Here is a 24,110-nt window from a genome sequence, read left to right on the forward strand (position 1 = left end):
AAATTCACGTTAAAACACTTCAACAAACAACAGTAGAAGGAGAACCTAAAGGTGTTATTGCAGATATGCTAGATAAAACAAAAAAAGTCTTCACACCCAGGCAAAAGACACTAATAGAGGGAGACAAATTTTCTGGGGAAAGTTTCAAAATTTGGTGCCATGACGGAAAAGGCCCTTTCTCAGGTCACTGCCTGTCTAGCCTCAGATGGCAAGGGCAACTGACAGAGGGCTGCTGAGGATAACTGGAGTGGGTAGGTTCGTATGGGAGAAGGAAGTCCTTAAGGCAGGGGTGTCAAACATGCGGCCTGGGGGCCGAGTCATGCCCCCGGAGAGCTCCTATCAGGTCTCCAAGCAACTGGCTTCCTTGTCCCTAACTCTTACTTCCTTCTCCATAACAGCATACTTTGCAAGGCTTACTCAATCGCACAGCAGAGCTACTTAGCTAAGCCTCTCTTCCTTCTATTGGCTGAGGCTCCTCCCCCTCCTGGTCCCCTGGGGAGGGAAGGAAAGAGCCAGAGCTTCCTTTGCCCAATTCCCTGGATCCCATGGGAGAAATACAAAGAAAGCACCTTTAAGACCAACAAGTGCTAATGTTTTAAGCATGTTTTAAGGTGGTTTTTTTAAAAATTTAGTTGTGTTTTTCTGTGTCCTTTATAAAGTTTATATCTCTGCTCCCTAATCTTAAATAGGTATATATATGGTCTGGCCTTACATGGCCCAGCCCAACCTGACATGGCCTGGCCCTACAAGGCCACATTTATATCAGATCCAGCCCTCATAACAAATGAGTTCGATACCCCTGCTTTAAGATATGTTGGTCCCAGGCCATATAAGGCTTTACCAGCACCCTGAATTTTTACTCCAAGGTCAACTTCTTCTAATATCACAGAAGTAAACTGGAAGCCATTGCAGGTGGAACAAGACTAGAGGGATATGGTTCCTTACTACCCACTCCAACCACAACATTCTGTATCAAGGGCAGACCCACATAAAGCACACTGCAGTCATCTGGAGAGATCTGTTACACTGCCATCATGTTCACGATCTGAGTTCGATCCTGGCAGAAGCTGGGTTCAGGTAGCCGACTCAAGGCTGTCTCCTGCCAAGGTCGGTAAAATGAGTACCTAGCTTGCTGGGGGTAAAGTGTAGATGACTGGGGAAGACAATGGCAAACCACCCCATAAAAAATCTGCCATGAAAACGTGATAAAACGTCACCCCAGAGTTGGAAACGACTGGTGCTTACACAGGGGATTACCTTTACTTTTTAAAAATTGCACTTAATGTTATCGTATTGGCTGTTTCAAATAGTTTTAAGGTTGCAATTGTAATTGCTTTTAACCGGTTTTAATGTATTTAATTTTGCCTATTGGCCATGTTTGCCGCCCTGAGCCTGCTTCGGCAGGGAGGACGGGATATACATACAATTAAAGAAATAATAAATAAAATCTATTCTAGATGTTACCAGGGCATGCACCACAGGAAAAGCCACAGCTGATTCACCAGCCATAGTTGCTTAAAGGCACCCCAGTCACCGCTGCCACCTGTTTATCCAACAGAAGCAAAGATGAAAAGGAAAGATTCACTCAACTGAATGCAGATTTCCAGAGAACAGCAAGGAGAGATAAGGAGGCCTTCCTGAAGGAACAATGCAAAGCAATAGAGGAAAATAACAGAATGGGAAGGACGAAAGATCTCTCCAAGAAAATTGGAGAAATCAAGGGAACGTGTCGTGCAAAGATGGCCATGAAAAAGGACAAAAACGGTAGGGACCTAACAGAAGCAGAAGAGATTAGGAAGAGGTGGTAAGAATACACAGAAGAATTACACAAGAAGGATCTCAATGTCCTTGACAACCATGAGAGTGAAACTGCTGACCTCGAGCCAGATATCCTGGAGTGTGAAGTCAAATGGGCCTTAGAAAGCATTACCAACAACAAAGCGAGCGGTGATGACGGTATCCCAGTTGAGCTATTCAAAGTTCTAAAAGACAATACTGTTAAAGTGATGCACACATTATGTCAGCAAAGTTGGAAAATGCAACAGTGGCCACAGGATTGGATAAGGTCAGTTTATATTCCAATCCCAAAGAAGGGTAATGCCAAGGAATGTTCAAACTATCGTACCATTGCACTCATTTCACATGCCAGCAAGGTCATGTTAAAGATCCTACAAGCTAGGCTTCAGCAGTATGTAAATCAGGAACTACCAGAAGTTCAAGCTGGGTTTCAGAGAGGTAGATGAACTAGAGATCAAATTGCCAACATTTGCTGGATTATCGAGAAAACACAGGAGTATCAGAAAAACGTCTATTTCTGCTCCATGGACTAAGCTAAAGCCTTTGATTGTGTGGATCACAACAAACTGTGGCAAGTCCTTAAAGAGATGGGAGTACTAGCTCACCTCACATGTCTCCTGAGAAACCAATATAAGGGTCAAGAAGCAACTGTCAGAACGGGATATGAAACAACTGATTGGTTTAGAATAGGAAAAGGAGTTTGACAAGGATGTATATTGTCACCCTGCTTATTTAATTTATATGCAGAGTACATCATGCTGAATGCCGGCCTGGATGAAGCAGAAGGAATTAAGATTGCCGGGAAAAACATCAACAACCTCAGATATGCAGATGACACCACTCTAATGGCAGAAAGTGAGGAGGACCTAAAGAACCTCTTGTTGAGAATGAAAGAGGAGAGCCCAAAAGTAGGCTTGAAACCTAACATCAAAAAATCTAACATCATGGCATCTGGCCCCATCACTCCTTGGCAAACAGAAGGAGAAAACATGGAAGTTGTGACAGATTTCACATTTCTGGGATTCAAGATCACTGCAGATGGTGACTGTAGCCATGCAATTAAAAGACATTTGCTCCTTGGGAGGACAGCTATGCAAACCTAGGCAGTATAATAAAAAGCAGAGACATCACCCTGCCAACAAAATCCGTATAGTCAAAGCTATGGTATTCCCAGCAGTAATGTCTGGCTGTGAGAGTTGGACCTTAAGGAGGCCGAGTGCAGAAGAATACATGTTTTCGAGCTGTGATGCAGAAGAAGAATCTTGAGAGTCCCTTGGACTGTAAGAAGATCAAATCGGTCAGTCCTAAGGGAAATCAACCCAGACTGCTCCCTGGAAGATCAGATGCTGAAGCTGAAGTTCAAATACTTTGGCCACCAAATTATGCTGGGAAAGACAGAAGGCAAAAAAAGAAGGGGACAGCAAAAGATGAGATGACTGGACAGCGTTACTGATGTAACTAATACAAATTTGAGCAGACTTCAAAGGATGGTGGAAGACAGAAGGGCCTGGCGTGACTTTGTCCATGGGGTCGCAAAGAGTCAGACTCGACTGTGCGACTAAATAACCACCACATCCAAACAGAGGATAACCTTCCCCCCACCAACAGCACCCCTATATTTTCAGGATTACATTTCAGCTTGTTATTCCGCATCCATTCCAAACCTGCCTCCAGGCTCCTGTTCACAATTTCCACAGCCTCCCTAAGATCAAGGCAGACTTGAATGTCATCTGCATATTGCTTGCAGCTCAATCCAGATCTCCATATGACCTCTCCCAGAAACTTTACATAGAATACACACACACATATAAAGCTAAAGGTAGTCCCCTGTGCAAGCACCAGTCATTTCTGACTCTGGGGTGACATTGCTTTTACAATGTTTTCATGGCAGACTTTTTACGGGGTCATTTGCCATTGCCTTCCCCAGTCATCTATGCTTTCCCCCCAGTAAGCTGGGTACTCATTTTACCGACCTCGGAGGATGGAAGGCTGAGTCAATCTTGAGCTGGCTACCTGAACCCAGCATGCATATATATATATATACCTACCCCATCCCAAGAATCTGAAACAAAGGATTTTTTTTTAAGTGAAAAGAGGTGCACCATGATTTCTAGAGATTAGTACACTGATCCAAAAGCTCTAATGTACAATCCAGGATTTTGAGGCATACATGGAAAACCGCTTTGCTTAACAGATGGTGGCCACTTGAGACAGAACCATGTTGAGATGGCTCTGTAGAGCAAGCTCTTTGTGAATAGTTAACTGCTGCCATAAGAGTCTGGTCAGTTTTAGTTTGTCATGAGAAATTATGGTGGGCCCTGATTTTGCAGAGGCTTGGTCAGAGCATGAGTGGTCCCTGCAGTGCTTCAGGGGCTTGATTCTGTTTAATCCTGGAGGCCAGCAGTCCACCACAAACATTCCCTGAAAGTTAAATAGCCTATCAGCCCCTGGGCATGGTAAAAAAAAATCAAAAGAACCACACAAACTCCTATGCATTGATTGTTTGCACACTGAGCAGCTTCCATTATCTTCCAGTTCAATTGATACCACAGTGCTTTATGTACAGTCTTTGGATCAAACAAACACCTGAATTTCAATTAAATGCAGCAATAAGCATTTATACCACAATATACCACTAAAACTATTTTAAAATAGCAATTAATAAAGTTTTCCATCTTACTAAGGGGCTGTGCAGAAATTCAGAAACCCCACTATTTTAAACCTCAGTGAATATGCTGACCGGACAAGAAAGGAAAGCACTATCCAGTGAAGTTTTGGAATTTGATTACTTACAGAACTTTGAGTTCCTTCAACCCAGACAAGGCCTTCGGATGAATAAACGCAAGGTCATTGCCAGCCAGCCGTCTGGAAAAGATTGCAACAACAACAATAATAATGGACTGTGAAAATAAAGCACATTTCCAATTGTCTAATAGATTAAATCATCAGTGCATCAAAATGCTGAAGCAACTTACACACTCCAAATGCGATTATACGGCATTTATGCTTTACATGTATTAGTACTCACTCAAGTTGCATGTGTTTAAGAAGCCACAATGAACTGAGTTATCACAGTCTACATTTGCAAGCAATGTTTAAACCACAAACATCAAACTTCATTCACATTATGAGTTGTAACTGCTATAAAACACATAGAGTCTCCAACTCATGTAGTCCACAACCTTCTTTGGTGTGGGGGAGGGGGGAGAAATGATGGGTTGTAGCATAAAACTCTCTGACTTCATATCTACTCTTGCATGAAGGCAGAACACATTGTGACTAAAAAGGGGGCACCTGTTTAAAAACATCACCATGTCCCCAGCAGATGCTTCTCCTTGCCATTCCAAATAACCTGAGAAATACCTTACCTTCTGGGAATCTATTTGGAAAACTGTTATTCCTATATATTTGAATATTATGCAGGTGACCTCAATCCTAGTCACATTTAAAACTACAACTGCATAAGAACTGTTGATTTCAATAACACTTTATGTGCCTAACTCTGAACTGCAAGCAAATTGGCTGCTAACAGATATTTTTTTTCCAAATAAGAAAGGCAAACTGTTCTTGCAGACCCTGCTAATCAAGCAGAAATAGCTTTGAAATGGAGTTACCATTCATGGTTTCCGTATATTTTGTTCAAACACTTTTTACTGTAAGTCTTTGTTATATCATTCAACTCCAGTCAACTACTAATGCTTTTGATCACGGATTTTATTTTTATTAAGCAAGAGATAAGGACATGGCAGAGACCTGGTAATCTGTGACTGCCAGCAAGAAGAGATCATTTTCAGCCATATTAATTATTTCCTTGTTTGCTTTCATATTGTTGGTTAGAATGTGAAAATGGACACAGAATGCATCAGAAAATGATACAGTGGGAATGTTTATACAGAATAAGTATTCTACTTTAAAACTGAAAAAAGTAATTGCTCCAGAGGCATGTTGCTGCTCTAGAGGCATATGAATACTGTAAAAGGACACAGAAACCCAGACTTCCCAATATAACCTCAAAGTTAGTTATCATAAACCTCTTAAGAGTTCAGTGTTAACCTAGGGCTAACTTTATTTAAGGATGATCAACAACATGATAGATTTATATATTCTTCCTATGAATCAGAGCAAAATACCTTCATCTTGGGTACTCTTTGAGGCTGGTTGCCTCCTTCAGCCTCCCATGCTCAGAGAAACCAACCATGGCTCAAACCTCATGTGCTCTGCTTTTCATTGTCTACATATCATAAGACATTCCAAGAAAGACCCACATCACTATTCTCCCATGCCAGTTGAAACTGGGGTTAAATGAAGGAGGCTGATCCCAAGGAAGTCCTCCTTACCAAATTCCTCAAGCCAGCCAGCTCCAAGAAATTGCCGTGGTAAACCTCCCTGACACATAAGAGGTCTAAGGGTGCTTGCCAGTTTACTCTGGTGTCAAACACGTGGCCGTGGGATGGATCAGGCCCCTAGAGGGCTCCTATCAGGCCTGCAAGGAACTGGCTGTCTCCTGCTTCCTTCTCTAGTTCTGCTGTTGCTTTTAAGTAGCAGATTGCTTTACTAGACTCTCTCAACCTCAAAGACAGATTGACAGGCAAGCTTCTGTTTCCTGCAGTGGCTGAGGCTGCTCATCCCAGGGGGAGAGAGGGTATGAGCCAGAGCTTGCTTCCTGGCCAGGCTCCAATTACATGGGAGACAAAGATAAGCCTTTCTTCCCCTTCCTGAAGGAGGGAGAGCTTGCTTTGCTTGGCTGCCTCAATCTCATAGGAGAAATATAAAGCACCGTTAAGACCAACAAAGTTTTATTCACGGTATGAGTTTTTGTGTGTCTTGCTACAGTGTGTGTTTTGCTGGGCACGTTATGCCAGGCCTCTCCTGGGTGCAACTGGGTTCCCTCCCCCTTTTGATTGTATTCATGTGTTCAAGATCCAGTTTTTCTCAGTAGGAAAGCAATATGAACTATTTAGATGAGGAACAACAACAAGACAGTGAGGTGAATTAGGATGAGTATATGTGTCCAGACCAAGTTCACCCAATACATTTCCTTTGTTGACTGGGAATTTTGAACCTAGGCTTCTGTGACAGTAAGGTATGGGTTAAACATAAAACTGAAGACGCACAGAGCCTGCGTCAGGTGACCTGAGGGTGGGGGGCAGAGTGCTCTGAGCTCTCAGTGTGAGATTGTCAGTTAATGGCTGAGGGAGTCAGTTAGTGCCTGACAGAATCTGAGAGAGAGTCGGTCTTTGAGGGAGCTGGGGCAGTAGCTGTGGAGAGTCTTCATGAGAAGAAAAGCTGACTGCTAGCTCTATAAAAACAGCAAGGGGCTGTGTGTGACTAAGAATGAGAGTCACTGTGAAGATCTGAACCGTAACAGACACTTATATACATCTCTTAAGATCTAGAGAGGTGGTTGAGGGAATATATGTGGGTCTGGAAGTCTGAAGGGCTGGGAGTAGAAGCTCCATTCGACTTGAGAGACTTGGCACATTACACCCAAGAGGCCAGCCTTTGCTAGTGTTGGAGAGTGTTTATATAGGAACTGTGAACCTGAGAGACCTAAGAAGGAAGTTATATTAGAAAGCCTGAAACAACTAAGCAACTTGTTAACTGCATGAGATACTTTATAGCCCTTGTATATATCTCCCATATCCCCAAGTGAAGACTTCGTGTTGAAATAAATATCTGTGGTTTACGTTAAAGTTCTCTGGTGCCTATATAATTTGGGAAAACTGTCAAAGATGCTGTGGTCCCCTACAAATTAGAATTATACACCCATCTGAAAGCAAAACCCCCGAAGAGACTAAGATAGAGAAATCCATATCATACCCACCCCTTGAGGTTTATATTCGTGAGGTAAAAATTTTTAAAGGAAGAACTGAGGAGAAAGAGGGGCTGGGATAGCCATAAACAGCACATAGAAGCAATCCAGTGTGACCGTGAGGTGGGTGCTGTTATAGCTTCCCATATAAGTAGGCTGATACTGACCACAATACATTGCTGTCTCTCTATACCTGCACTGTCTCATAGGAGTTGTAGATATTTCTCAGGAGAACACTATAGTTTTGTAGACAAACACATTGCCCCCAGTCTGTGTCAGGATGCCTGCACATGTTCTTAACCAGCACATGAAGCAACTTATGAACAAAAACTTGCAATGCCCAGCCATTTCATGTTTTACCATGGGTCCTAGGCTCAGAACCCTGGCCATGAAATTTCTGTAATGAATGTCAATAAATCAAAAGTATGTTTGCAGCTTACAGATACACACCTGAACAGCAAACTCAAGATTGCTACTGCACAGACATTTGATGCAATAATTCAGAGGAAGAAGTGTCAGTTATCAGAGACTGTTACATAAACAAAATATTGTAAGAGTGCCAACGTTTTATTTAAAGTTTTTTTTAAAATATCTTAATTTTTTTCTGTGTCTTTTATAACAAGAGTTATACTAATCCATGGCCTGTTAGCAACTGGGCTGCGGAGCAAGGCAGAAATGCCATACTGCCCCTTTCACCCACCTGGGATTCGGGTGGACAAAAGTGGCAGCGTGGCCTTGCTCTGAGGCAGAGCAGCCTCACTGCCCCTTTCGCCCGCTCGGGACCCCGGCAGATGAAAGAGGCAATGTGGCCTTGCTCTGAGGCTGCCTCCCCTTGCCTCAGAGCAAGGCAGAGCAGCCCCATTGCACCTCTTGCCCACCCAGGACCCAGACAGATGAAAGAGGCAGTGTGGCCTCGCTCCAAAGCACCACTTCTTTCATCTGCCTGGGTCCCAGGCAGGCAGAAGGGGCAACGCAGCAGCAACCTTCGTCTACGCCTCATTTAAAGACCCCCGGGGGGGCAGGGAGAGGGTGTGGGCACAGGGAGCAGCCTGGGGAGCAAAAACCCAGCACCCCACCTCCACCAGCCTGTGGAAAAATTGTTTTCCACAAAAACAATCCGTGGTGCCAAAAAGGTTAGGAGGAACTGCTTTATAACATTTATATCTCTGCTACATGGCATTACATTTTATGACACAGTCTCATTTATATCAGATCCAGCCCTCATAACAAATGAGTTTGACACCCGCTGCTACAGTTTAAATAAAACTGTACTGTACCTTCTAAAAGCCCCATCTTGAGCCTGAAGCCAACTATATATCCAGTCTGAACTATTCAAACTCATGCCCACCTTGTAAGCAGTATAAAAAGGGCAATGCTGTACTGAGATTCCAAAAATGTCTTGGCTTCAAAGCAGCCATCTAATCTTACACAATTCTTTTGAAGGGTGGGAGGCTAGACAGCCATTGTGGCATAAACCTAAAAGGATGAGGAAGATGGAGCTACTTAAAAATACCATGTCTCCATTGGCTGCCTGCCACATGGCTCCCTCATTCCTGCCTTCATTTTGAGAAAGGGAAGAAGCAAAAAAAAGTGTTCCCCATACCAAGCCCATGTGAAAATCACCATTGTATTCATGACTTCTTTAACATTTCCTAGGCACTTGTCAGCAATATAAATCTTTTCACCTTAGCATGATTCCATAGAAACAGGTTTCTTACCTGTAACTGATGATCTTCGAGTGGTCATCTGTGCAGTCACACTGATGGGATATAGGCGCCCGCGCCGATCACGATCGGTAAACTTGAAAGCTGCGGATTTCCGCGCCCCAGGCCCAGTGCGCATGTGCAGAAGGCCCAGTGCGCATGCCCACTGGGACCGGAGCGGACATCTCGCCAGTTCCTTCTGACCGCTGCATGATCCACGGATGGACCGGCAGCAGAGGGAAAGGAGGGCGGGTAGTGTGACTGCACAGATGACCACTCGAAGATCATCAGTTACAGGTAAGAAACCTGTTTATCTTCTTCATGGTCTCTGTGTATCACACTGATGGGAGACTAGCAAGCTAACAGCCTACCTGGAGGAGGGTGCAACGGTCCATCAGCAGGGAAGAGACTAAAGAACAGCACGGCCCACCGATGAACACTGATGCCAGCGAAGGTCCAGCGCATAGTGCCTGACAAAGGTATGCGGAGAGGACCAAGTGGTAGCCTTACAAATGTCCCACAACGGAACCCCTTTCATGAAAGCTGCGGAGGTGGCCATTGCCCTAGTAGAGTGAGCTCGGATAGGCCCAGGAAGAGGTCTCTTGTTTAACAAGTAGCAAAGCTTGATGGTCTCTGTAATCCACTTGGAGATTCTTTGAGACGAGATCTTACGGCCCAGCGAAGCTGAAGCGTACAAAACAAAAAGTCTGGTGTCCTTCCGAAATGGACCTACACGATGCAAATAGAAGGAAAGTGCCCTTTTCACATCCAGAGCATGAAGTCTTCGTTCCGACTCTGTGCTCAGGCTAGGAAAATAAACAGGTAAACAAATTTCCGTATTCAGCTGAAAAGAGGAAATCACCTTAGGAAGGAAAGTGATGTCTGGACGTAACCAAACTCCCTCATTATTGAAGCGCAAATACGGGTCATCACAGCGTAGTGCAGCAAGTTCGCCCACTCTGCACGCAGAGGTAATAGCTATCAGGAAAGCTGTTTTCCATGTCAGCAGCTGGAGGGAACATGTCGCCATTGCCTCGAAAGGCTTCCCTGCCAGAGCATGCAAAACTCCTGGAAGGTCCCAGGTTGGAGTAGGGTATCTAGTTGACAGATACAATCTAATAAGCCCTTGGAGAAACCTTTTAGTATTAGGGTGTGTGAAGACCGAATGTCCTTCAATTTGTGCATGGTTGGCCGAAATGGCAGCTAAGTACACCCTTATTGATGATACCGCTAACCCTTTATCTAGTTGAGCCAGTTTGGTGTAGGAGAGCCAGTTTGGTGTAGTGGTTAAGTGTGCAGACTCTTATCTGGGAGAACCGGGTTTGATTCCCCACTCCTCCACTTGCACCTGCTGGAATGGACTTGGGTCAGCCATAGCTCTGGCAGAGGTTGTCCTTGAAAGGGCAGCTGCTGTGAGAGCCCTCTCCAGCCCCACCCACCTCAAAGGGTGTCTGTTGTGGGGGAGGAAGATAAAGGAGATTGTGAACCACTCTGAGACTCTTAGGAGTGGAGGGCGGGATATAAATCCAATATCTTCTAGTAAAGTGAGCAAGAAGTCCAGAATCATAGGAAGGCCTGCTATCCTCGGATCAACCAAGGCGTTTGAAGCGAATTGTACGAACCTCGACCATTTGTACTCGTAGGACTTCCAAGTAGATGGTTTTCTACTATTTAGGATGGCATGCTGTGCTCTTACAGAAAGTGACCTTAGATCAGCCTGCACGCTGTTAGTTTTAGATGTGGAACATCGTGGTGGACCACTAGTTCCTGGTGGGACAAAAGAAGGTTTGGGACTATGGGAAACTGATGGAAGACTCTCTTGGATAGCCGCAGAATTGGAGAGAACCATTGTTGTCTGAGCCACCAGGGGGTGACGAGAATCCCTCTCGGTTGCTCGCTGTAGATCTTGTGTACTACTCTGGTGATTAATGGAATGGGAGGGAACAAGTATACGTGCCGCTGGTTCCATGGGAACAGCAAACCGTCCCCCAACGACAGTGGATCCACTCCTCCCCTGCAGCAAAATCTCTTGCACTTTGTGTTGCTGCTTGTGGCGAACACATCCACCTCTGGTGTCCCCCACTTCTGGAATACGGGTTGGAGAAATTCCCAGTTGAGTTCCCACTCGTGGAGTGCGGCTCCCCCGCGACTGAGAAAGTCTGCACAGGCATTCTGGTTGCTGCTAAAGCCGTGTTTGTTTCCCTGCAAATCTCCCATATGCGCAGAGCTAACAGGCACAACTTTCTTGATACTGTGCCCCCTTGCCTGTTTATGTAGGCCAACGCGGTGGTGTTGTCCGTCAAGATTGCCACCGTCTTGTTCGCAATTAACGGCAGAAAGGAAAGAATGGCATGATGAATCGCCAATAACTCCAGAAAGTTTATGTGATATTGTAGATGGCATTTCGGCCACCTGTCTCCCACACGAATGCCGTTCACATGTGCTCCCCACCCCCACAGGGACGCATCTGAAGTTATGGTTATTGTAGGGTTTTGTCTGTGGAATGGCGCTCCTTCTAGAAGGTGCCGTTTCTGCTGCCACCACACGAGGGTAGATAAGACCGACTGTGGAATGATCATCTTGCGCGATGGAAGGTCCACTTGGCATCGGAAGTGTCTGAGGAACCACAACTGTAATATTCTCATGTAGAATCTGGCAAATACTAGAACTGATGTGGTCGAGGCCATTAGACCCAGAAGGCATTGAATCTGCAGTGCTGTAACTGTCGAATTGCGGAGGAAGATCTGCACCAGGGATATAATGTCGTCTGCCCTCTTTGTTGGTAAGAATGCCTTGCAGGCCTGCATGTCCAGGATTGCTCCTATAAATTGTACTTTCTGGGAAGGTTGAAGGCAGGATTTCTTTTTGTTGACCTATAATCCCAACTCCTACAGGAGGGTCAGAGTGGTATTGATGTGTTGTATTAGACGAGATTCTGACTCTGCTACCAGAAGCCAGTCATCTATGTATGGGAATACCGTGATGCCCTGCAGTCTTAGATGGGCTGCAATGACCACCATTGTCTTTGTAAAGACCCGAGGAGCCATGGAGAGACCGAAGGGTAGAGCTCGATATTGATAATGAGCAGTCCCGATGGTGAATCTGAGGAACTTTCTGTGAGCTGGGTGTATGCTGATATGAAAGTATGCGTCCTGTAGGTCCAGAGTGGCCATCCAATCCCCCTGATTGAGAAGAGGAAGGATGTTGGTTAAGGAGGTCATTTTGAATTTGTGGTGTGAAATGAAGAAATTTAGGGCTCGAAGGTCCATGATGGGTCGAAGATCTCCGTCTCGTTTTGGAATTGTGAAATATCGAGAGTAAAACCGCAGTCTTTCCTGATTCGCTGGAACTGGTTCTATTGCATTTTTGTGAAGGAGCGATTGAACCTCCTCTCGTAGAGTAGGAGAAGGGGTGGTGTGGACGAAGGTCAGAACTGTGGGATTTTGATGGAATTCTATCCGGTAACCCAGCCGGATTATCGACAGGACCCACTGGTCTGTAGTTATTCTGGACCATGCCTGTAAAAAGGGGAAGAGTCGGGTATGGTCCGAGGTAGAAGGGAGGGACATAGAGCAGGGGAGAAACCAGTCAAAGTCCCTGCTTGGGCTGCCTATTTCCCTTCTGCTGAGATGACTGGGAAGAGGCAGGAGAATACTTGGACTTGGGATTGTACAGAGGCTTGGAAAAGGATGTCGTGCTTTTCGGCCTCCATTGTTGCTCCACAGGTGGTTTCGAGAACGGCTTTTTGCTCCATGGTTTGGTCCAAGGGTGTTTGTTCTGTGATCGGGATGAGACAGGAACTCCTACATTCCTGGATGTTCTAATGCTTTTGTCCATCTCCTGTAATACAGAATCTGTATTGGCACTAAATAATCCGTTTCCATCAAAGGGGAGATCCTCGATGTATGCCTGCATGTCTGGTTGTAATGCAGTTGATCTTAACTAGGAGTGTCTTCTTAGAGTGATGGCTGTAGTAATAGTCTTTACCCCTATATCTCCTGAGTGCTTGGCCGAGTTTAGCTGCTGTTTGCCCAACGTCATACCCTCTTTCTGGATTGTCTTAATAGCATTTTTAGAATGTTCACGAAGATTGGGCAGAATAGTGGTAGCGCCCCATGCAGGCTGAGTAGTTTGTGACTTTCACTCCTAGCGAGCCTGCCGAGTAGAGGCGTCTTCCTAGGTTGTCAAGCTTCTTCCCCTCCTTATCGGGGGGGGGGGGGAGCAGTGTGAGTCTTTCTTGCCTTTGACGATGAGGCTACAACCACTGAGTTAGGTTTGGGATGGTTGAATAAGAAGTCGGCTGTGGATTCCTGAATTCTATACATGTGATCAAGTCTGCAAGAAGATATAGGTGTGGACGCAGGCTTGTCCCATGAAGCTTTTGCTGTATGTAACATCACCGTGGTTAGTGGCAGAGCTATTGCCGTGGATGTGTCCATTTGGACAATGTCAAAGACGTTGTCCGTGACTACAGACTGAGGTTGGACTTTGGGTAGAGATAAGGACTGGGCCATTCGTTTTATGAGGTCCCCGTAAGATTTGAGGTCTTCAAATGGGGTATGGGTTGTTCCTCAACCATCTTATGTGAAGGCGATGGTTCTTCCGGCGATGAAGAAGCCCCTTGTTCCTCCAGGATTGAACCTTCTTCCGATCTAGGGGAACCTTCCGGCAATTCTGTATGGTCTGATGGAGGCCGCGGTGTGTCTGGAGGCAGACCCGACTCTGGGATCATGACCTGCTCAGCGCCTTGGGAATGCGGAGACACTTTCTGCCGATGAGGCGATTCGGCATCGGGTGGTTTCGACACCGAAGCAGATGGAGCACGTTTCGGAGGCCAATACGACATCCAAGATCTGCAGGATGCTTCCGAGTACTGGTCCCATTCCGTCTGTCTCAGGGGAAACCAAGGAAAAACCGAAGGCATCGGGTACGATCCGTATACATATTGCCATTGCCACTGATACCACGGCAGTGGAGGTGGCAGCCTTCTGTGCGGAGAGTCTTCTTTAGGTCGCAGTCTTGGCGAGCGGTTGTGTGGGGATCCATCCCCTTCCGAATCCCGAGATCGGCACCGACGTCAAGGACTCTGGGATCGGTCTCGCTGAAGGCTTTTGGAGCGATCACGTCGAAGTCTCCGGGATCGAGGTCAAGGAGTGTAAGAGCTCCCTCGACGAGGACTGTGGGATCGACCCCGAGGGGCTGTCCAATCGATCTCAAAGAGGGCTTCGCGACCAAGGGGTCTCAGCAACAGTATGAATGAGTTCGGGAGGACTGTCCTCCGCACCCGAGCGCTGCGTTAGATCTAAGTTGCGGTCAGAGTCAGATGAGATGGCAATCTGAGTCGACATGGAAGCCAGCATCGGAGGGCTTAGCCGATGACTTGGCGAAGCGAAAAGCTTCAGCGGTGGAACAATAGGGGCCGTCGGGTCCGATGGAGACGCTGGAAAGGAGAGAGCGATAGTCTTGCTGTGTTTGAGCTTGTCCGTCTTCTTCCTCTTTTTCACTTCCGGCTGAGCTCCCTTCTCCTCCCTTGGCTGTTTTGCAGGAGTGGAGGAGTCCGACTTAGATGCCAAGCCCGCTCTCTTTGTGGGGCGATCGGCATCGGAAAGGGGTCTGTTGGTATCGACCGACTCCGATGTCGATTGTTTGTGGACTCGGTCCGATGAAGTCGACATCTTTTTTGGGGACAATGCCTGTTCCATCAATGCAGCTGCTAGACGGGCTGCCCGATTCTTTTTTGTCTGCTTCGAAAACCTGGCACAATGTGTGCACGAGTCAGGTCTATGCGACTCTCACAGGCAGAGCAGACAGAGTGTGTGGCCATCAGGTGGGGCGATTTTACTCCCGCACTTTGCACACCTCTTGAAAAATCCCCAGCGCTTTTCCATGCAAAGGGGAAGGGGGGGGTTAAAGAAAAGGGGGGGAAAGGGAAAGGAGTTAAATAACCCTTTCCGCCTCTACTCTCATCATCTAACGAAAGAAAAAAACACTAAGAAACTAAGAAAGTCTCTGGAAATCCAATGAATCCTAATAATTCAAGAAAAGTTCACCGACCATAGAGATGATCGACTGATCCAAGCGGCGGTCAGAAGAGAACTGGTGGCATGTCCACTCCGGTCCCAGTGGGCATGCGCAGTGGGGCTTCTGCGCATGCGCACTGGGCCTAGGGCGCGGAAATCCGCAGCTTTCAAGTTTACCGATTGTGATCGGCGCGGGCGCCTATATCCCATCAGTGTGATGCACAGAGACCACGAAGATTATATGGTTACCATATTTTGTCGGAGCGGGAGTAGCAGAGTGAGGGAGATGACTTGCCCGACACAGGGCTTCAGGAAAGAAAATCAGGCCGACACGTGCAACTAGTGCCAAAAGGTGTATTAACATATATACACGACAAGTGCTCTCTTGTGCAGTCTATACAATATCACCTCCACGGACAAAGTGCTTCGCCTAACCACCATCTCACAGGGAGAGACCTGTGTGATGCACACACAGATCATATATAGTCCAAGCAGCCAATCCTGGCCGTGCTGACTCAGCAGATTGCATCACTTGGCTTCTGCCGGCTCAAGCCGGTCTGCTGATCAGGTCACTGTGACCTAGCCTGGCAGCTAGATCACCAGCTGTCATACTGTGGCTGTCAGACTGGGTTTATGTAGATTCTTGCTCCAACACACCTCCTAATCTATTTAAACCCAGTGCACCAAAACACTTTACACAGTTTACATACATGTCCACCAGCAACATTACAGTTCATATTTACGTAGCTCGGAACCCTTTCCGGAATTCGTGCAGGAACTCATCATGATTGTAAAACACATCATCGTGTTCCTGTTCAGCCAGCTCTTTCAGACGCTTGGCTTCAGCCTCCTTCTCCCTTGCCTCGCACTCTGCCACCCAGGCTTTCCATTTCTTAGCCTTTTCTTTTAACATTTCCTCTAATCCGGGTGGGTCTGGATTGACAGTCAGAGTGACATAGGGACACTTGTACCTAGCGGGACGTTGGCCTTTGGTGGACCTGGCAGACACCCGTGGCCCTGTGCTTGGACCAGCTTTGTCTTCTTCGGGTTGCTCTGTTCCCACCTCCTGGGCTGGTTGCTCTGCCCCTGTAATTGGGTGTTGAACCTCCTGACTCTCACACTTTACCTCCAGTTCCTGCATTTGAGGCTCTGCCTCCTGACTCTGCTCGTCAGGCTCTGTGCCAGCATTCGGCTCACCTTCTCCAGCCCCACTGGGTGCCACCTCCTGGGCTGGAGTTCTGGGCTGCGCTCCAACATCGTTATCGCTACTTGGCAGCAGGACAAATTGTTTCTGCAAGGAGTGCAACCTTGGCCAGCTGCTTTCTTCATTGAACTGGGCACTCTTACTAAGTGTTATCTTGCTTTTGCTATTGCAGAAACGATAACACCTGGCCCTTGGCTTGTAGCCCAGAAAAATTAGGCTCTCTGCCCGGACATCCCCCTCCCCGCTACTCGTGGAGTGGATGCCAACCCGAGCCCGTGACCCAAAGACTTTTAAAGAACTCAAATCTGGGGTCTTGTTCAACAGTAACCTGTAAGGCACATTTTTCACAGTATTACACCAAACCCTATTTTGCAAAAAAACAGCTGCATGTATGGTTTCTGCCCAATAGGTCATTGGCAGTTGTGCATCCTCTAACATGCAATACATCACATTCTGCAATACAGCCCCATGCCCATTTTCTCGGGGCGTTGCCGGGTTCGTCAGACGGTGGGCGATGCCCTTGTTCTCCAGCCAACGTTTCATCTGGTTAGATAAGAATTCCCCCCCTCTGTCGGTTTGTACAGCCAGGAGATTAACCCCTAATTGTCTCTCCACTGCTTTGACCCACTTGGTGAATGTCTTATACACCTCAGACTTATGCACCATGGTGAAAACCCACGCGTACCTCGTGTGGTCGTCGGTGGCCACCAAGCAGTATCTCCTCCCCGACAGACTCTTTGGCAATGGGCCAATAACGTCTAAATGGACTAGTTCCAGGGCTCGTGTGCTTTCCCTTGAGCTTTCTTTAGCAACAGCACACGCCTTGCTTTTGGTCTTCTTGCAGACCTGGCAATCCAAGTAACATTTGCAAGGATTTACTTTCAAACTAGGCACAAGCTCCAGGGTTTTCTTTAACGCCCTAAATCCGCAGTGCCCAAGTCTCCTATGGAGCAAATGTATACAATTATTGTGCACAGGCTCATTCGACACCTGAGCCACCTGGGCACAATCACTCTGGACCACATACAGTTTACCTTCCCTCTTTCCTGTCACAAGCAACTTTCCCCCACCTCCCAGGATTTTGCAGCAGGTTTTCTCAAATCTCACCTGGTATCCCTGGTCAAACAGTGTGCTAACACTCAACAGGTTAGACTGCAGTGAGGGTACATACAACACATTTTGCAACATACATTTCAGTGCAGGAAATTCCACATTGCCTGAGCAAACAGAATTGGCAGTGGTCCCATCAGCCAATCTCACATACTTATGCTCAGGACTGTCAATGTTTTTCAACAACTCCTTCTCGCAGCAGAGATGGCTCGTTGCCCCGGAGTCTAAAATCCAAGCAGACCCTGTGCTCTCTACTGCAGACGTGACCAGCCGGGTTGCTTCCTCACACGGGCTGGCGGTCCTCCGCTCTCGCCGCACACGCCCCCGCCTCTTCTCCCTCTCAGGGCAAGCTCGGAGCAGGTGCTGCGACGACCCGCATCCATAGCAGCGACGGACTGCAAACGCAGTCGGCTCCACTTCCTCCACCTTCGGACGCCTGCCAGCAGCAAAAGCTGGCTCATTCTTGGCTGTCTTCCCGGACACACCGATAACAGCACGCTGCCCGGCCGACACCCCCGGACAGCTCACGGCGGCAATTCTCTCTTGGAAGTCAAGCAGGTGGGCACAGACGTATTCCATGGTCAGGGTCGCTACGTCCACCGTCTCCAGAGAAGTTATCAGGGGAGTGTACTCAGGTGGCAACGACGACAGCAAAATGTACACTCTGTCGTCTGGAGCTACAGTCTTGCCTCTTGCCTCCAGCTCAACGAAACAGTCCGTTAGCCGTTTGATGTGATCTTTCACACACCCTCCAGCCGGCATAACGGTGCGGAACATCCTCCTTGTCAAGGCCATGAGGGAACCAGCAGTGGTGCTAACATGCACCGCACTCAACGCGTCCCAGGCAGCCTTGGGAGTGTCCTTCCCTCGCACATAAACCAGCTGGTCATCTCCTATAGACAGCACTATGTTGGCCAGTGCCTTATCCGATAACACAGTCTCGGCAGGAGATAAGTCAGCAGGGGGGTTACTCACGAACAGCCATTGCCCTTCACGCTTGAGGTAGTGTTGCATTCTCAGGCTCCACACCGCGTAGTTGGCTGAGGTGAGCTTCTCAACGGCTACTCCAAGCTGTTGCTGAGCCATCGTGCCGACTCCTCCTCACGGCCGGCTGCCGACGTCCCTCTGGCTCTCAAACAGAGAACGGTGGTGCTTCTGTGTCCTTCACCGGCGTTCCTCGCCTCCGGCTCTTTCCAAACTCACAGTCAGCTCAACTCTCAACTCTCTCCTCCGCGCAGCGGAACCGCCCTGGGCCCATAACCCTGTCGGAGCGGGAGTAGCAGAGTGAGGGAGATGACTTGCCCGACACAGGGCTTCAGGAAAGAAAATCAGGCCGACACGTGCAACTAGTGCCAAAAGGTGTATTAACATATATACACGACAAGTGCTCTCTTGTGCAGTCTATACAATATCACCTCCACGGACAAAGTGCTTCGCCTAACCACCATCTCACAGGGAGAGACCTGTGTGATGCACACACAGATCATATATAGTCCAAGCAGCCAATCCTGGCCGTGCTGACTCAGCAGATTGCATCACTTGGCTTCTGCCGGCTCAAGCCGGTCTGCTGATCAGGTCACTGTGACCTAGCCTGGCAGCTAGATCACCAGCTGTCATACTGTGGCTGTCAGACTGGGTTTATGTAGATTCTTGCTCCAACAAAGTTCACCGACCATAGAGATGATCGACTGATCCAAGCGGCGGTCAGAAGAGAACTGGTGGCATGTCCACTCCGGTCCCAGTGGGCATGCGCAGTGGGGCTTCTGCGCATGCGCACTGGGCCTAGGGCGCGGAAATCCGCAGCTTTCAAGTTTACCGATTGTGATCGGCGCGGGCGCCTATATCCCATCAGTGTGATGCACAGAGACCACGAAGATTATATGGTTACCATATTTTGAAAAGCAAAAGAGGACATATTTCCCAACTGGCAACCTCAAACAAGTGATCACTGAGACAAACCTCATTTAAATACGCCTAATATTTAAGCTGTGATAACTGCTACTAGCTAGGAATATTCCTAACCTTCTAATCCAAAAAGAGGACATTATCATCAGGGTTTTTTAAGAAGATGGACACCAAAAAAAAATATGGACACCAAAAAAAGAGGACATGCTGTCTAAAAAGAAGAAAAGTGATAACCAGTGTTCCCTCGAAGCTGAGTAAGCATGAGCTAGCTCACAGATTTTTAGCCTCCAGCTCACACATTTTGTCTTAGCGCAGGAAAAATGGCCCCAGAGCACACTAATTTATGCAGTAGCTCACAACTTTAATACCAGTAGCTCACAATGAAGAATTTTTGCTCAACAGACTCTGCAGCTTGGAGGGAACACTGATGGTGATAACCCTTTCATACTGAATTTAGCAGAACTTTTGCATAGTTTTTGCCATATATAATGCATAACTGACATCAGGAAGAGAATCATATTACTCTGAAGAAAAGGTCTGAACTATACATTTAACACTGGAATAGTTCCTCCTTCTCTTCCAACCTAAATTCAAACTATTTTGCAGATACTTTTTTCTGTGGTTGAATAACAGTGTACTACATTATGGCTACAAATCTACGCATTATCCAATAAGAATAAAGTTGAATGGATCTGGAATGCACAGAGTTAGATATGTATTTTTTAAAAAAACCTTTTCAAATGTGTTTTCCAAGAAGCATCCATTGCAAATAAACTTATTCTTTTTACGTGCGCAGAGAAGAGAGTTCTGACACAAATAAGAATGCAGTGTAACTATCAAATAGAGCTTACACATTCAGCATAGAAGGAACTATGTAAATAAATATCAATATATAAATAAATATTAATATAGAGGCCCAGATCACAAATGTTGCCAGATTGGCCTTTTATCATCTTAATCAGTCAGGCAACTGATTCCCTATATCTCCTGTGACTTGCAATGGTCACCTATAGGATAGTCTACTATAACTTGCTTTATACAGAACTGCCCTTGAATTTGATCCAGAAACCTCAGCTGGTACAAAATGTAGCTGCACATCTCCTAATTGGGACACCTTTGTGGGTGCATATACAGTCAGTGTTGTGCCAGCTGCACGGGCTTCCAGTCAAGTACCGGATCAAGTTCAAGGTTATGGTACTTATCTTCAAGGCACTATGAAGTCAGGAACTACCATATCTTTGGGACCGCCTCCCCCAATATGTCCCCCAGAGAGCATTACACTCATCAGTCCACAGCCCAAAAGACCTCTGCTTAGTCTCAACCATAGTCAGAACCAGTTCAGCTCTGGCTCCAGCCTGGTGGAACATGCTCCCAACTGAGATCAGAGCCCTGCAAGATTTACTACAATTCATTGTCTATTTATCAAAAGACATGCCGTATTACCATTCTGCCAGACCTTTGGTTGAAGCATTGGGTGTCTTATTTCATCAGCCTTCCCTGCTCTAACCCTCCTATGAAGCACACCATACACAACCTTGTTGCACATTATATTGATCTGTGTTATAGGCAATCGCCTGGGCTCATATGCCTAGTGTTCAGGCCCTTCCTGGGCATGTACACAATGCACTTGGGATTTTATTGTATCATGGATCACCATCCTGTAGCTATTAACTTGGTTTTTAGGTGAAATTGAAATTATTGAATTGTTTTAACTTATTTACTGTAACCCACTCTTAGACCACTTGTGAGGGACGACAGGATATAAATTTCATGAAATAAATAAATAAAAATAATTTTTGGTTTAGTTCTGGCCTTGTGGAATATGCTTCCACGAGATCAGGGTCCTGCCAGATCTTCTACCATTTTGAAAAGCCTGCTGAACTGAGCTGTTCTGCCAGGCCTTTGGTTGAGGTAACAAGTGTCCAATCAAGTTGGCCTCCCTTACTGCAGCCTCTCTCTTCGTTTGGCCCAGTCTTCAGAAGTTCTCATTAGCCAGTGGCTCCGGCCTTGGTTCCTTGTATCCTAGTCAATGGCTGTCTGTTTTAATGTTATATTTTAACTGTTTTTAATCCATGCACTGATTTTTATCTGATGTACTCCACCCTGAGACCGCATGTGAGGAGGGCAGAATATAAATTGACAAAAATAAATACAAAATAAAAATAAATTTAGGGAATGGATGAAGGAAGTCAAACCAAGATTTACAACTAACTCATGAAGGATAGGTCTGGAGGATACACCAGCAGCAGACTCTAATCTGGAGAACTGGGTTTGATTCCCCACTCTTCCACATGAATCCTGCTGAGTGACTTTGGGTCAGTCACAGTTCTCTGTGAACTCTCTCAGCCTCACCTACCTCACAAGGTGTCTATTGTGGGGAGAAGAAGGGAAGGAGATTGCATGCTGTTTTGAGATTCCTTAAGGTATAGAAAATTAATGTATAAAAAACAACTCAAACACAGTTCTGAAACCTATCAGACAGACGGACAGTACAGGAAGACACCCACTTACTATGTCTACAGATAACAAAGAGTGGGAATATATGACTGCCGCTTTCATACAGTGACACTCCATCTCTTACTTTCTCCCCAATGCTTATCAGTCTCTCTGCTCCCTACCCCATCACTCTATCTTTCTTTCTGCCCTCCTACTTCATCACTCTCTTTTTCTGCCTGCCCCCCATGCTTCCCCCCCTCCCCAATATCTATTCTCTGTGGCTCACCTGGAACTGTTCTGGGCGAGTTAGCAAAGACTTCCTCCCCCACCCCAATCACTCTCTGTGGCTCATCCAGAGCAACTCTGGGTGAGCTGTTGAATATTTTCCATGCTGCTGATACGCAAGGGGGGGGGCGTAGAATTTTATACCTTCTAGGTTTTTTTAAGCCAGATTTTAAGACATGTTTAGTATCCTTGTGACCCTGGCCTGATCCATGGAATTAGCTATCAACAGATGAGGGACACACATGGCTAATAGTATACAGATTTGAGAGATATGAAATTAAAGCCTCATTCTGCCAGGAAGTCTACTGGCTAGTCTTTGGCCAATCTGTCTTTCTCTCTGATCCAAACTACACATTATGGCGGCCATGCATCCAAGCCATGGCTGCTGTGATAGGCTAGGTTCCACTTCTCATTGGTGAGAAGCTGACACAATGTTGAGAGAGGGAGGCTTGGAAAACAGTAATTGAAAATGTCAGGAATTAGCAGCAAAGGAGTTGGCAGTTTAGGATGGGGGGGAAGGAGCAGGATTTCTGTCTGAATGGAACTGTGCAGAAGAGTTGCTTAAAGCAGGCTGAAAATAATAAAATTGAAAATAAAAGATATCAGTTGTAGGAATAGGACCTCAGTTAAAAAGTTCAACAGTAGTGAAATGCTATAACCTATACCTTTCTTTCCTCAGTATTTTGTTCAAATCATAAAGGTTTTCCTATTTTAATTAACCCTGTGGGCTGCATGTCTAAGCAAAAGAAACACACATGCACCATTTGAAATCTTAGTCTATACACATATGTTATAGGGATATGAATAAATGGTGGCAGTGAATAATTGGAAAAGTGTTTGAGCCCCAAACCCAATAGTTCAGCGTGAGTGAGTGCTTATTATTAAAGGGTCTGGGCTACTCTGTCTGTGGATGTCTTTGCAACAGAGAGAGAGGACCTGAGGTTTGAAATGGTCCTGACTGCATATTTTTAAAAAGGCAAGACGGGTTGCTTGTGATGTCCAATCTACTTATTACATGTAACCTGAGAGGTTAGAGAGAGTGGTACCCACTCTTTCTGAGTGGAAAAGGGTGTCACAGCCTCGACCATCATTTTAGAGGAAAATTTAGCCATTAAAAAATTGATGTGAGGGCTTGATGCTGATTGGGGCAATGCTAGGGTTGTCAGATCCAACTCAGAAAATATTTGAGGACTTTGGGGGTGGAGCCAGGACTTTCCCATTCCCTAAAATAAATAAAAAATACAGCAGGGCAGTTCCCCTGAATCGTCTTTATTGCCTTGTCCCCCAGCAGCTGCACTTCCACTAAATGAAAGCGGACTCACACACACACTCTCACAAAGCAGCCAAAATAAACACAGTAAGCAAGCTGATGCTTTTGTGATTTCACTGGGGCAATTTACTCATGGGAATTGCTGAATGTAACCATCTGCTGTATTTCAACCAACTTCTTCAGATGAACAGGAAAACAAAAACAGGGCAGCCTAGGGGGTGGAGTTTTCCTCCAAACAGAGGGACTCTGCTCACTTCTCTTCCTTTCTCACATGCTTTACACACTCACCAGGAAGACCCATGAGGCTCTGCCTACTCACCCCACCCATTCAGCTTCCCTCTTGCTCAGATTTAAAGGCACACACAGAGTCCAAAACACAGGCAGTTTGGACGCTTCTTTTAAGCCTGCACAGATTTAAAGGCACATAGCTGTTGTGGTGCGGCTTCCACCTGCCAGTCAGCTGGCTGGCAGCAGGGAGGAGCCTGAAAAATCGGGGGATCCCCCACTGGAGCCTGGGAAGCCTAACCAGGCAGTACCAGTGAATCTTGCAGCCCCTCCACACACACAC

General features: G+C 46.4%; 1 protein-coding gene across 1 annotated transcript in view; it reads right to left on the reverse strand.

The window, feature by feature from the left end:
* Positions 1–24,110, reverse strand: part of LGR4 (leucine rich repeat containing G protein-coupled receptor 4) — a 179,473-nt gene that overhangs the window by 60,501 nt on the left and 94,862 nt on the right. Inside the window, exon 3 of the mRNA XM_060263211.1 lies at positions 4,591–4,662. Coding sequence (XP_060119194.1) covers positions 4,591–4,662 — 72 coding nt within the window. The remainder of the gene's footprint in view (positions 1–4,590; positions 4,663–24,110) is intronic.

This window comes from Heteronotia binoei, chromosome 21 (assembly GCF_032191835.1).
Source record: "Heteronotia binoei isolate CCM8104 ecotype False Entrance Well chromosome 21, APGP_CSIRO_Hbin_v1, whole genome shotgun sequence".
Taxonomy (NCBI): Eukaryota; Metazoa; Chordata; class Lepidosauria; order Squamata; family Gekkonidae; genus Heteronotia; species Heteronotia binoei.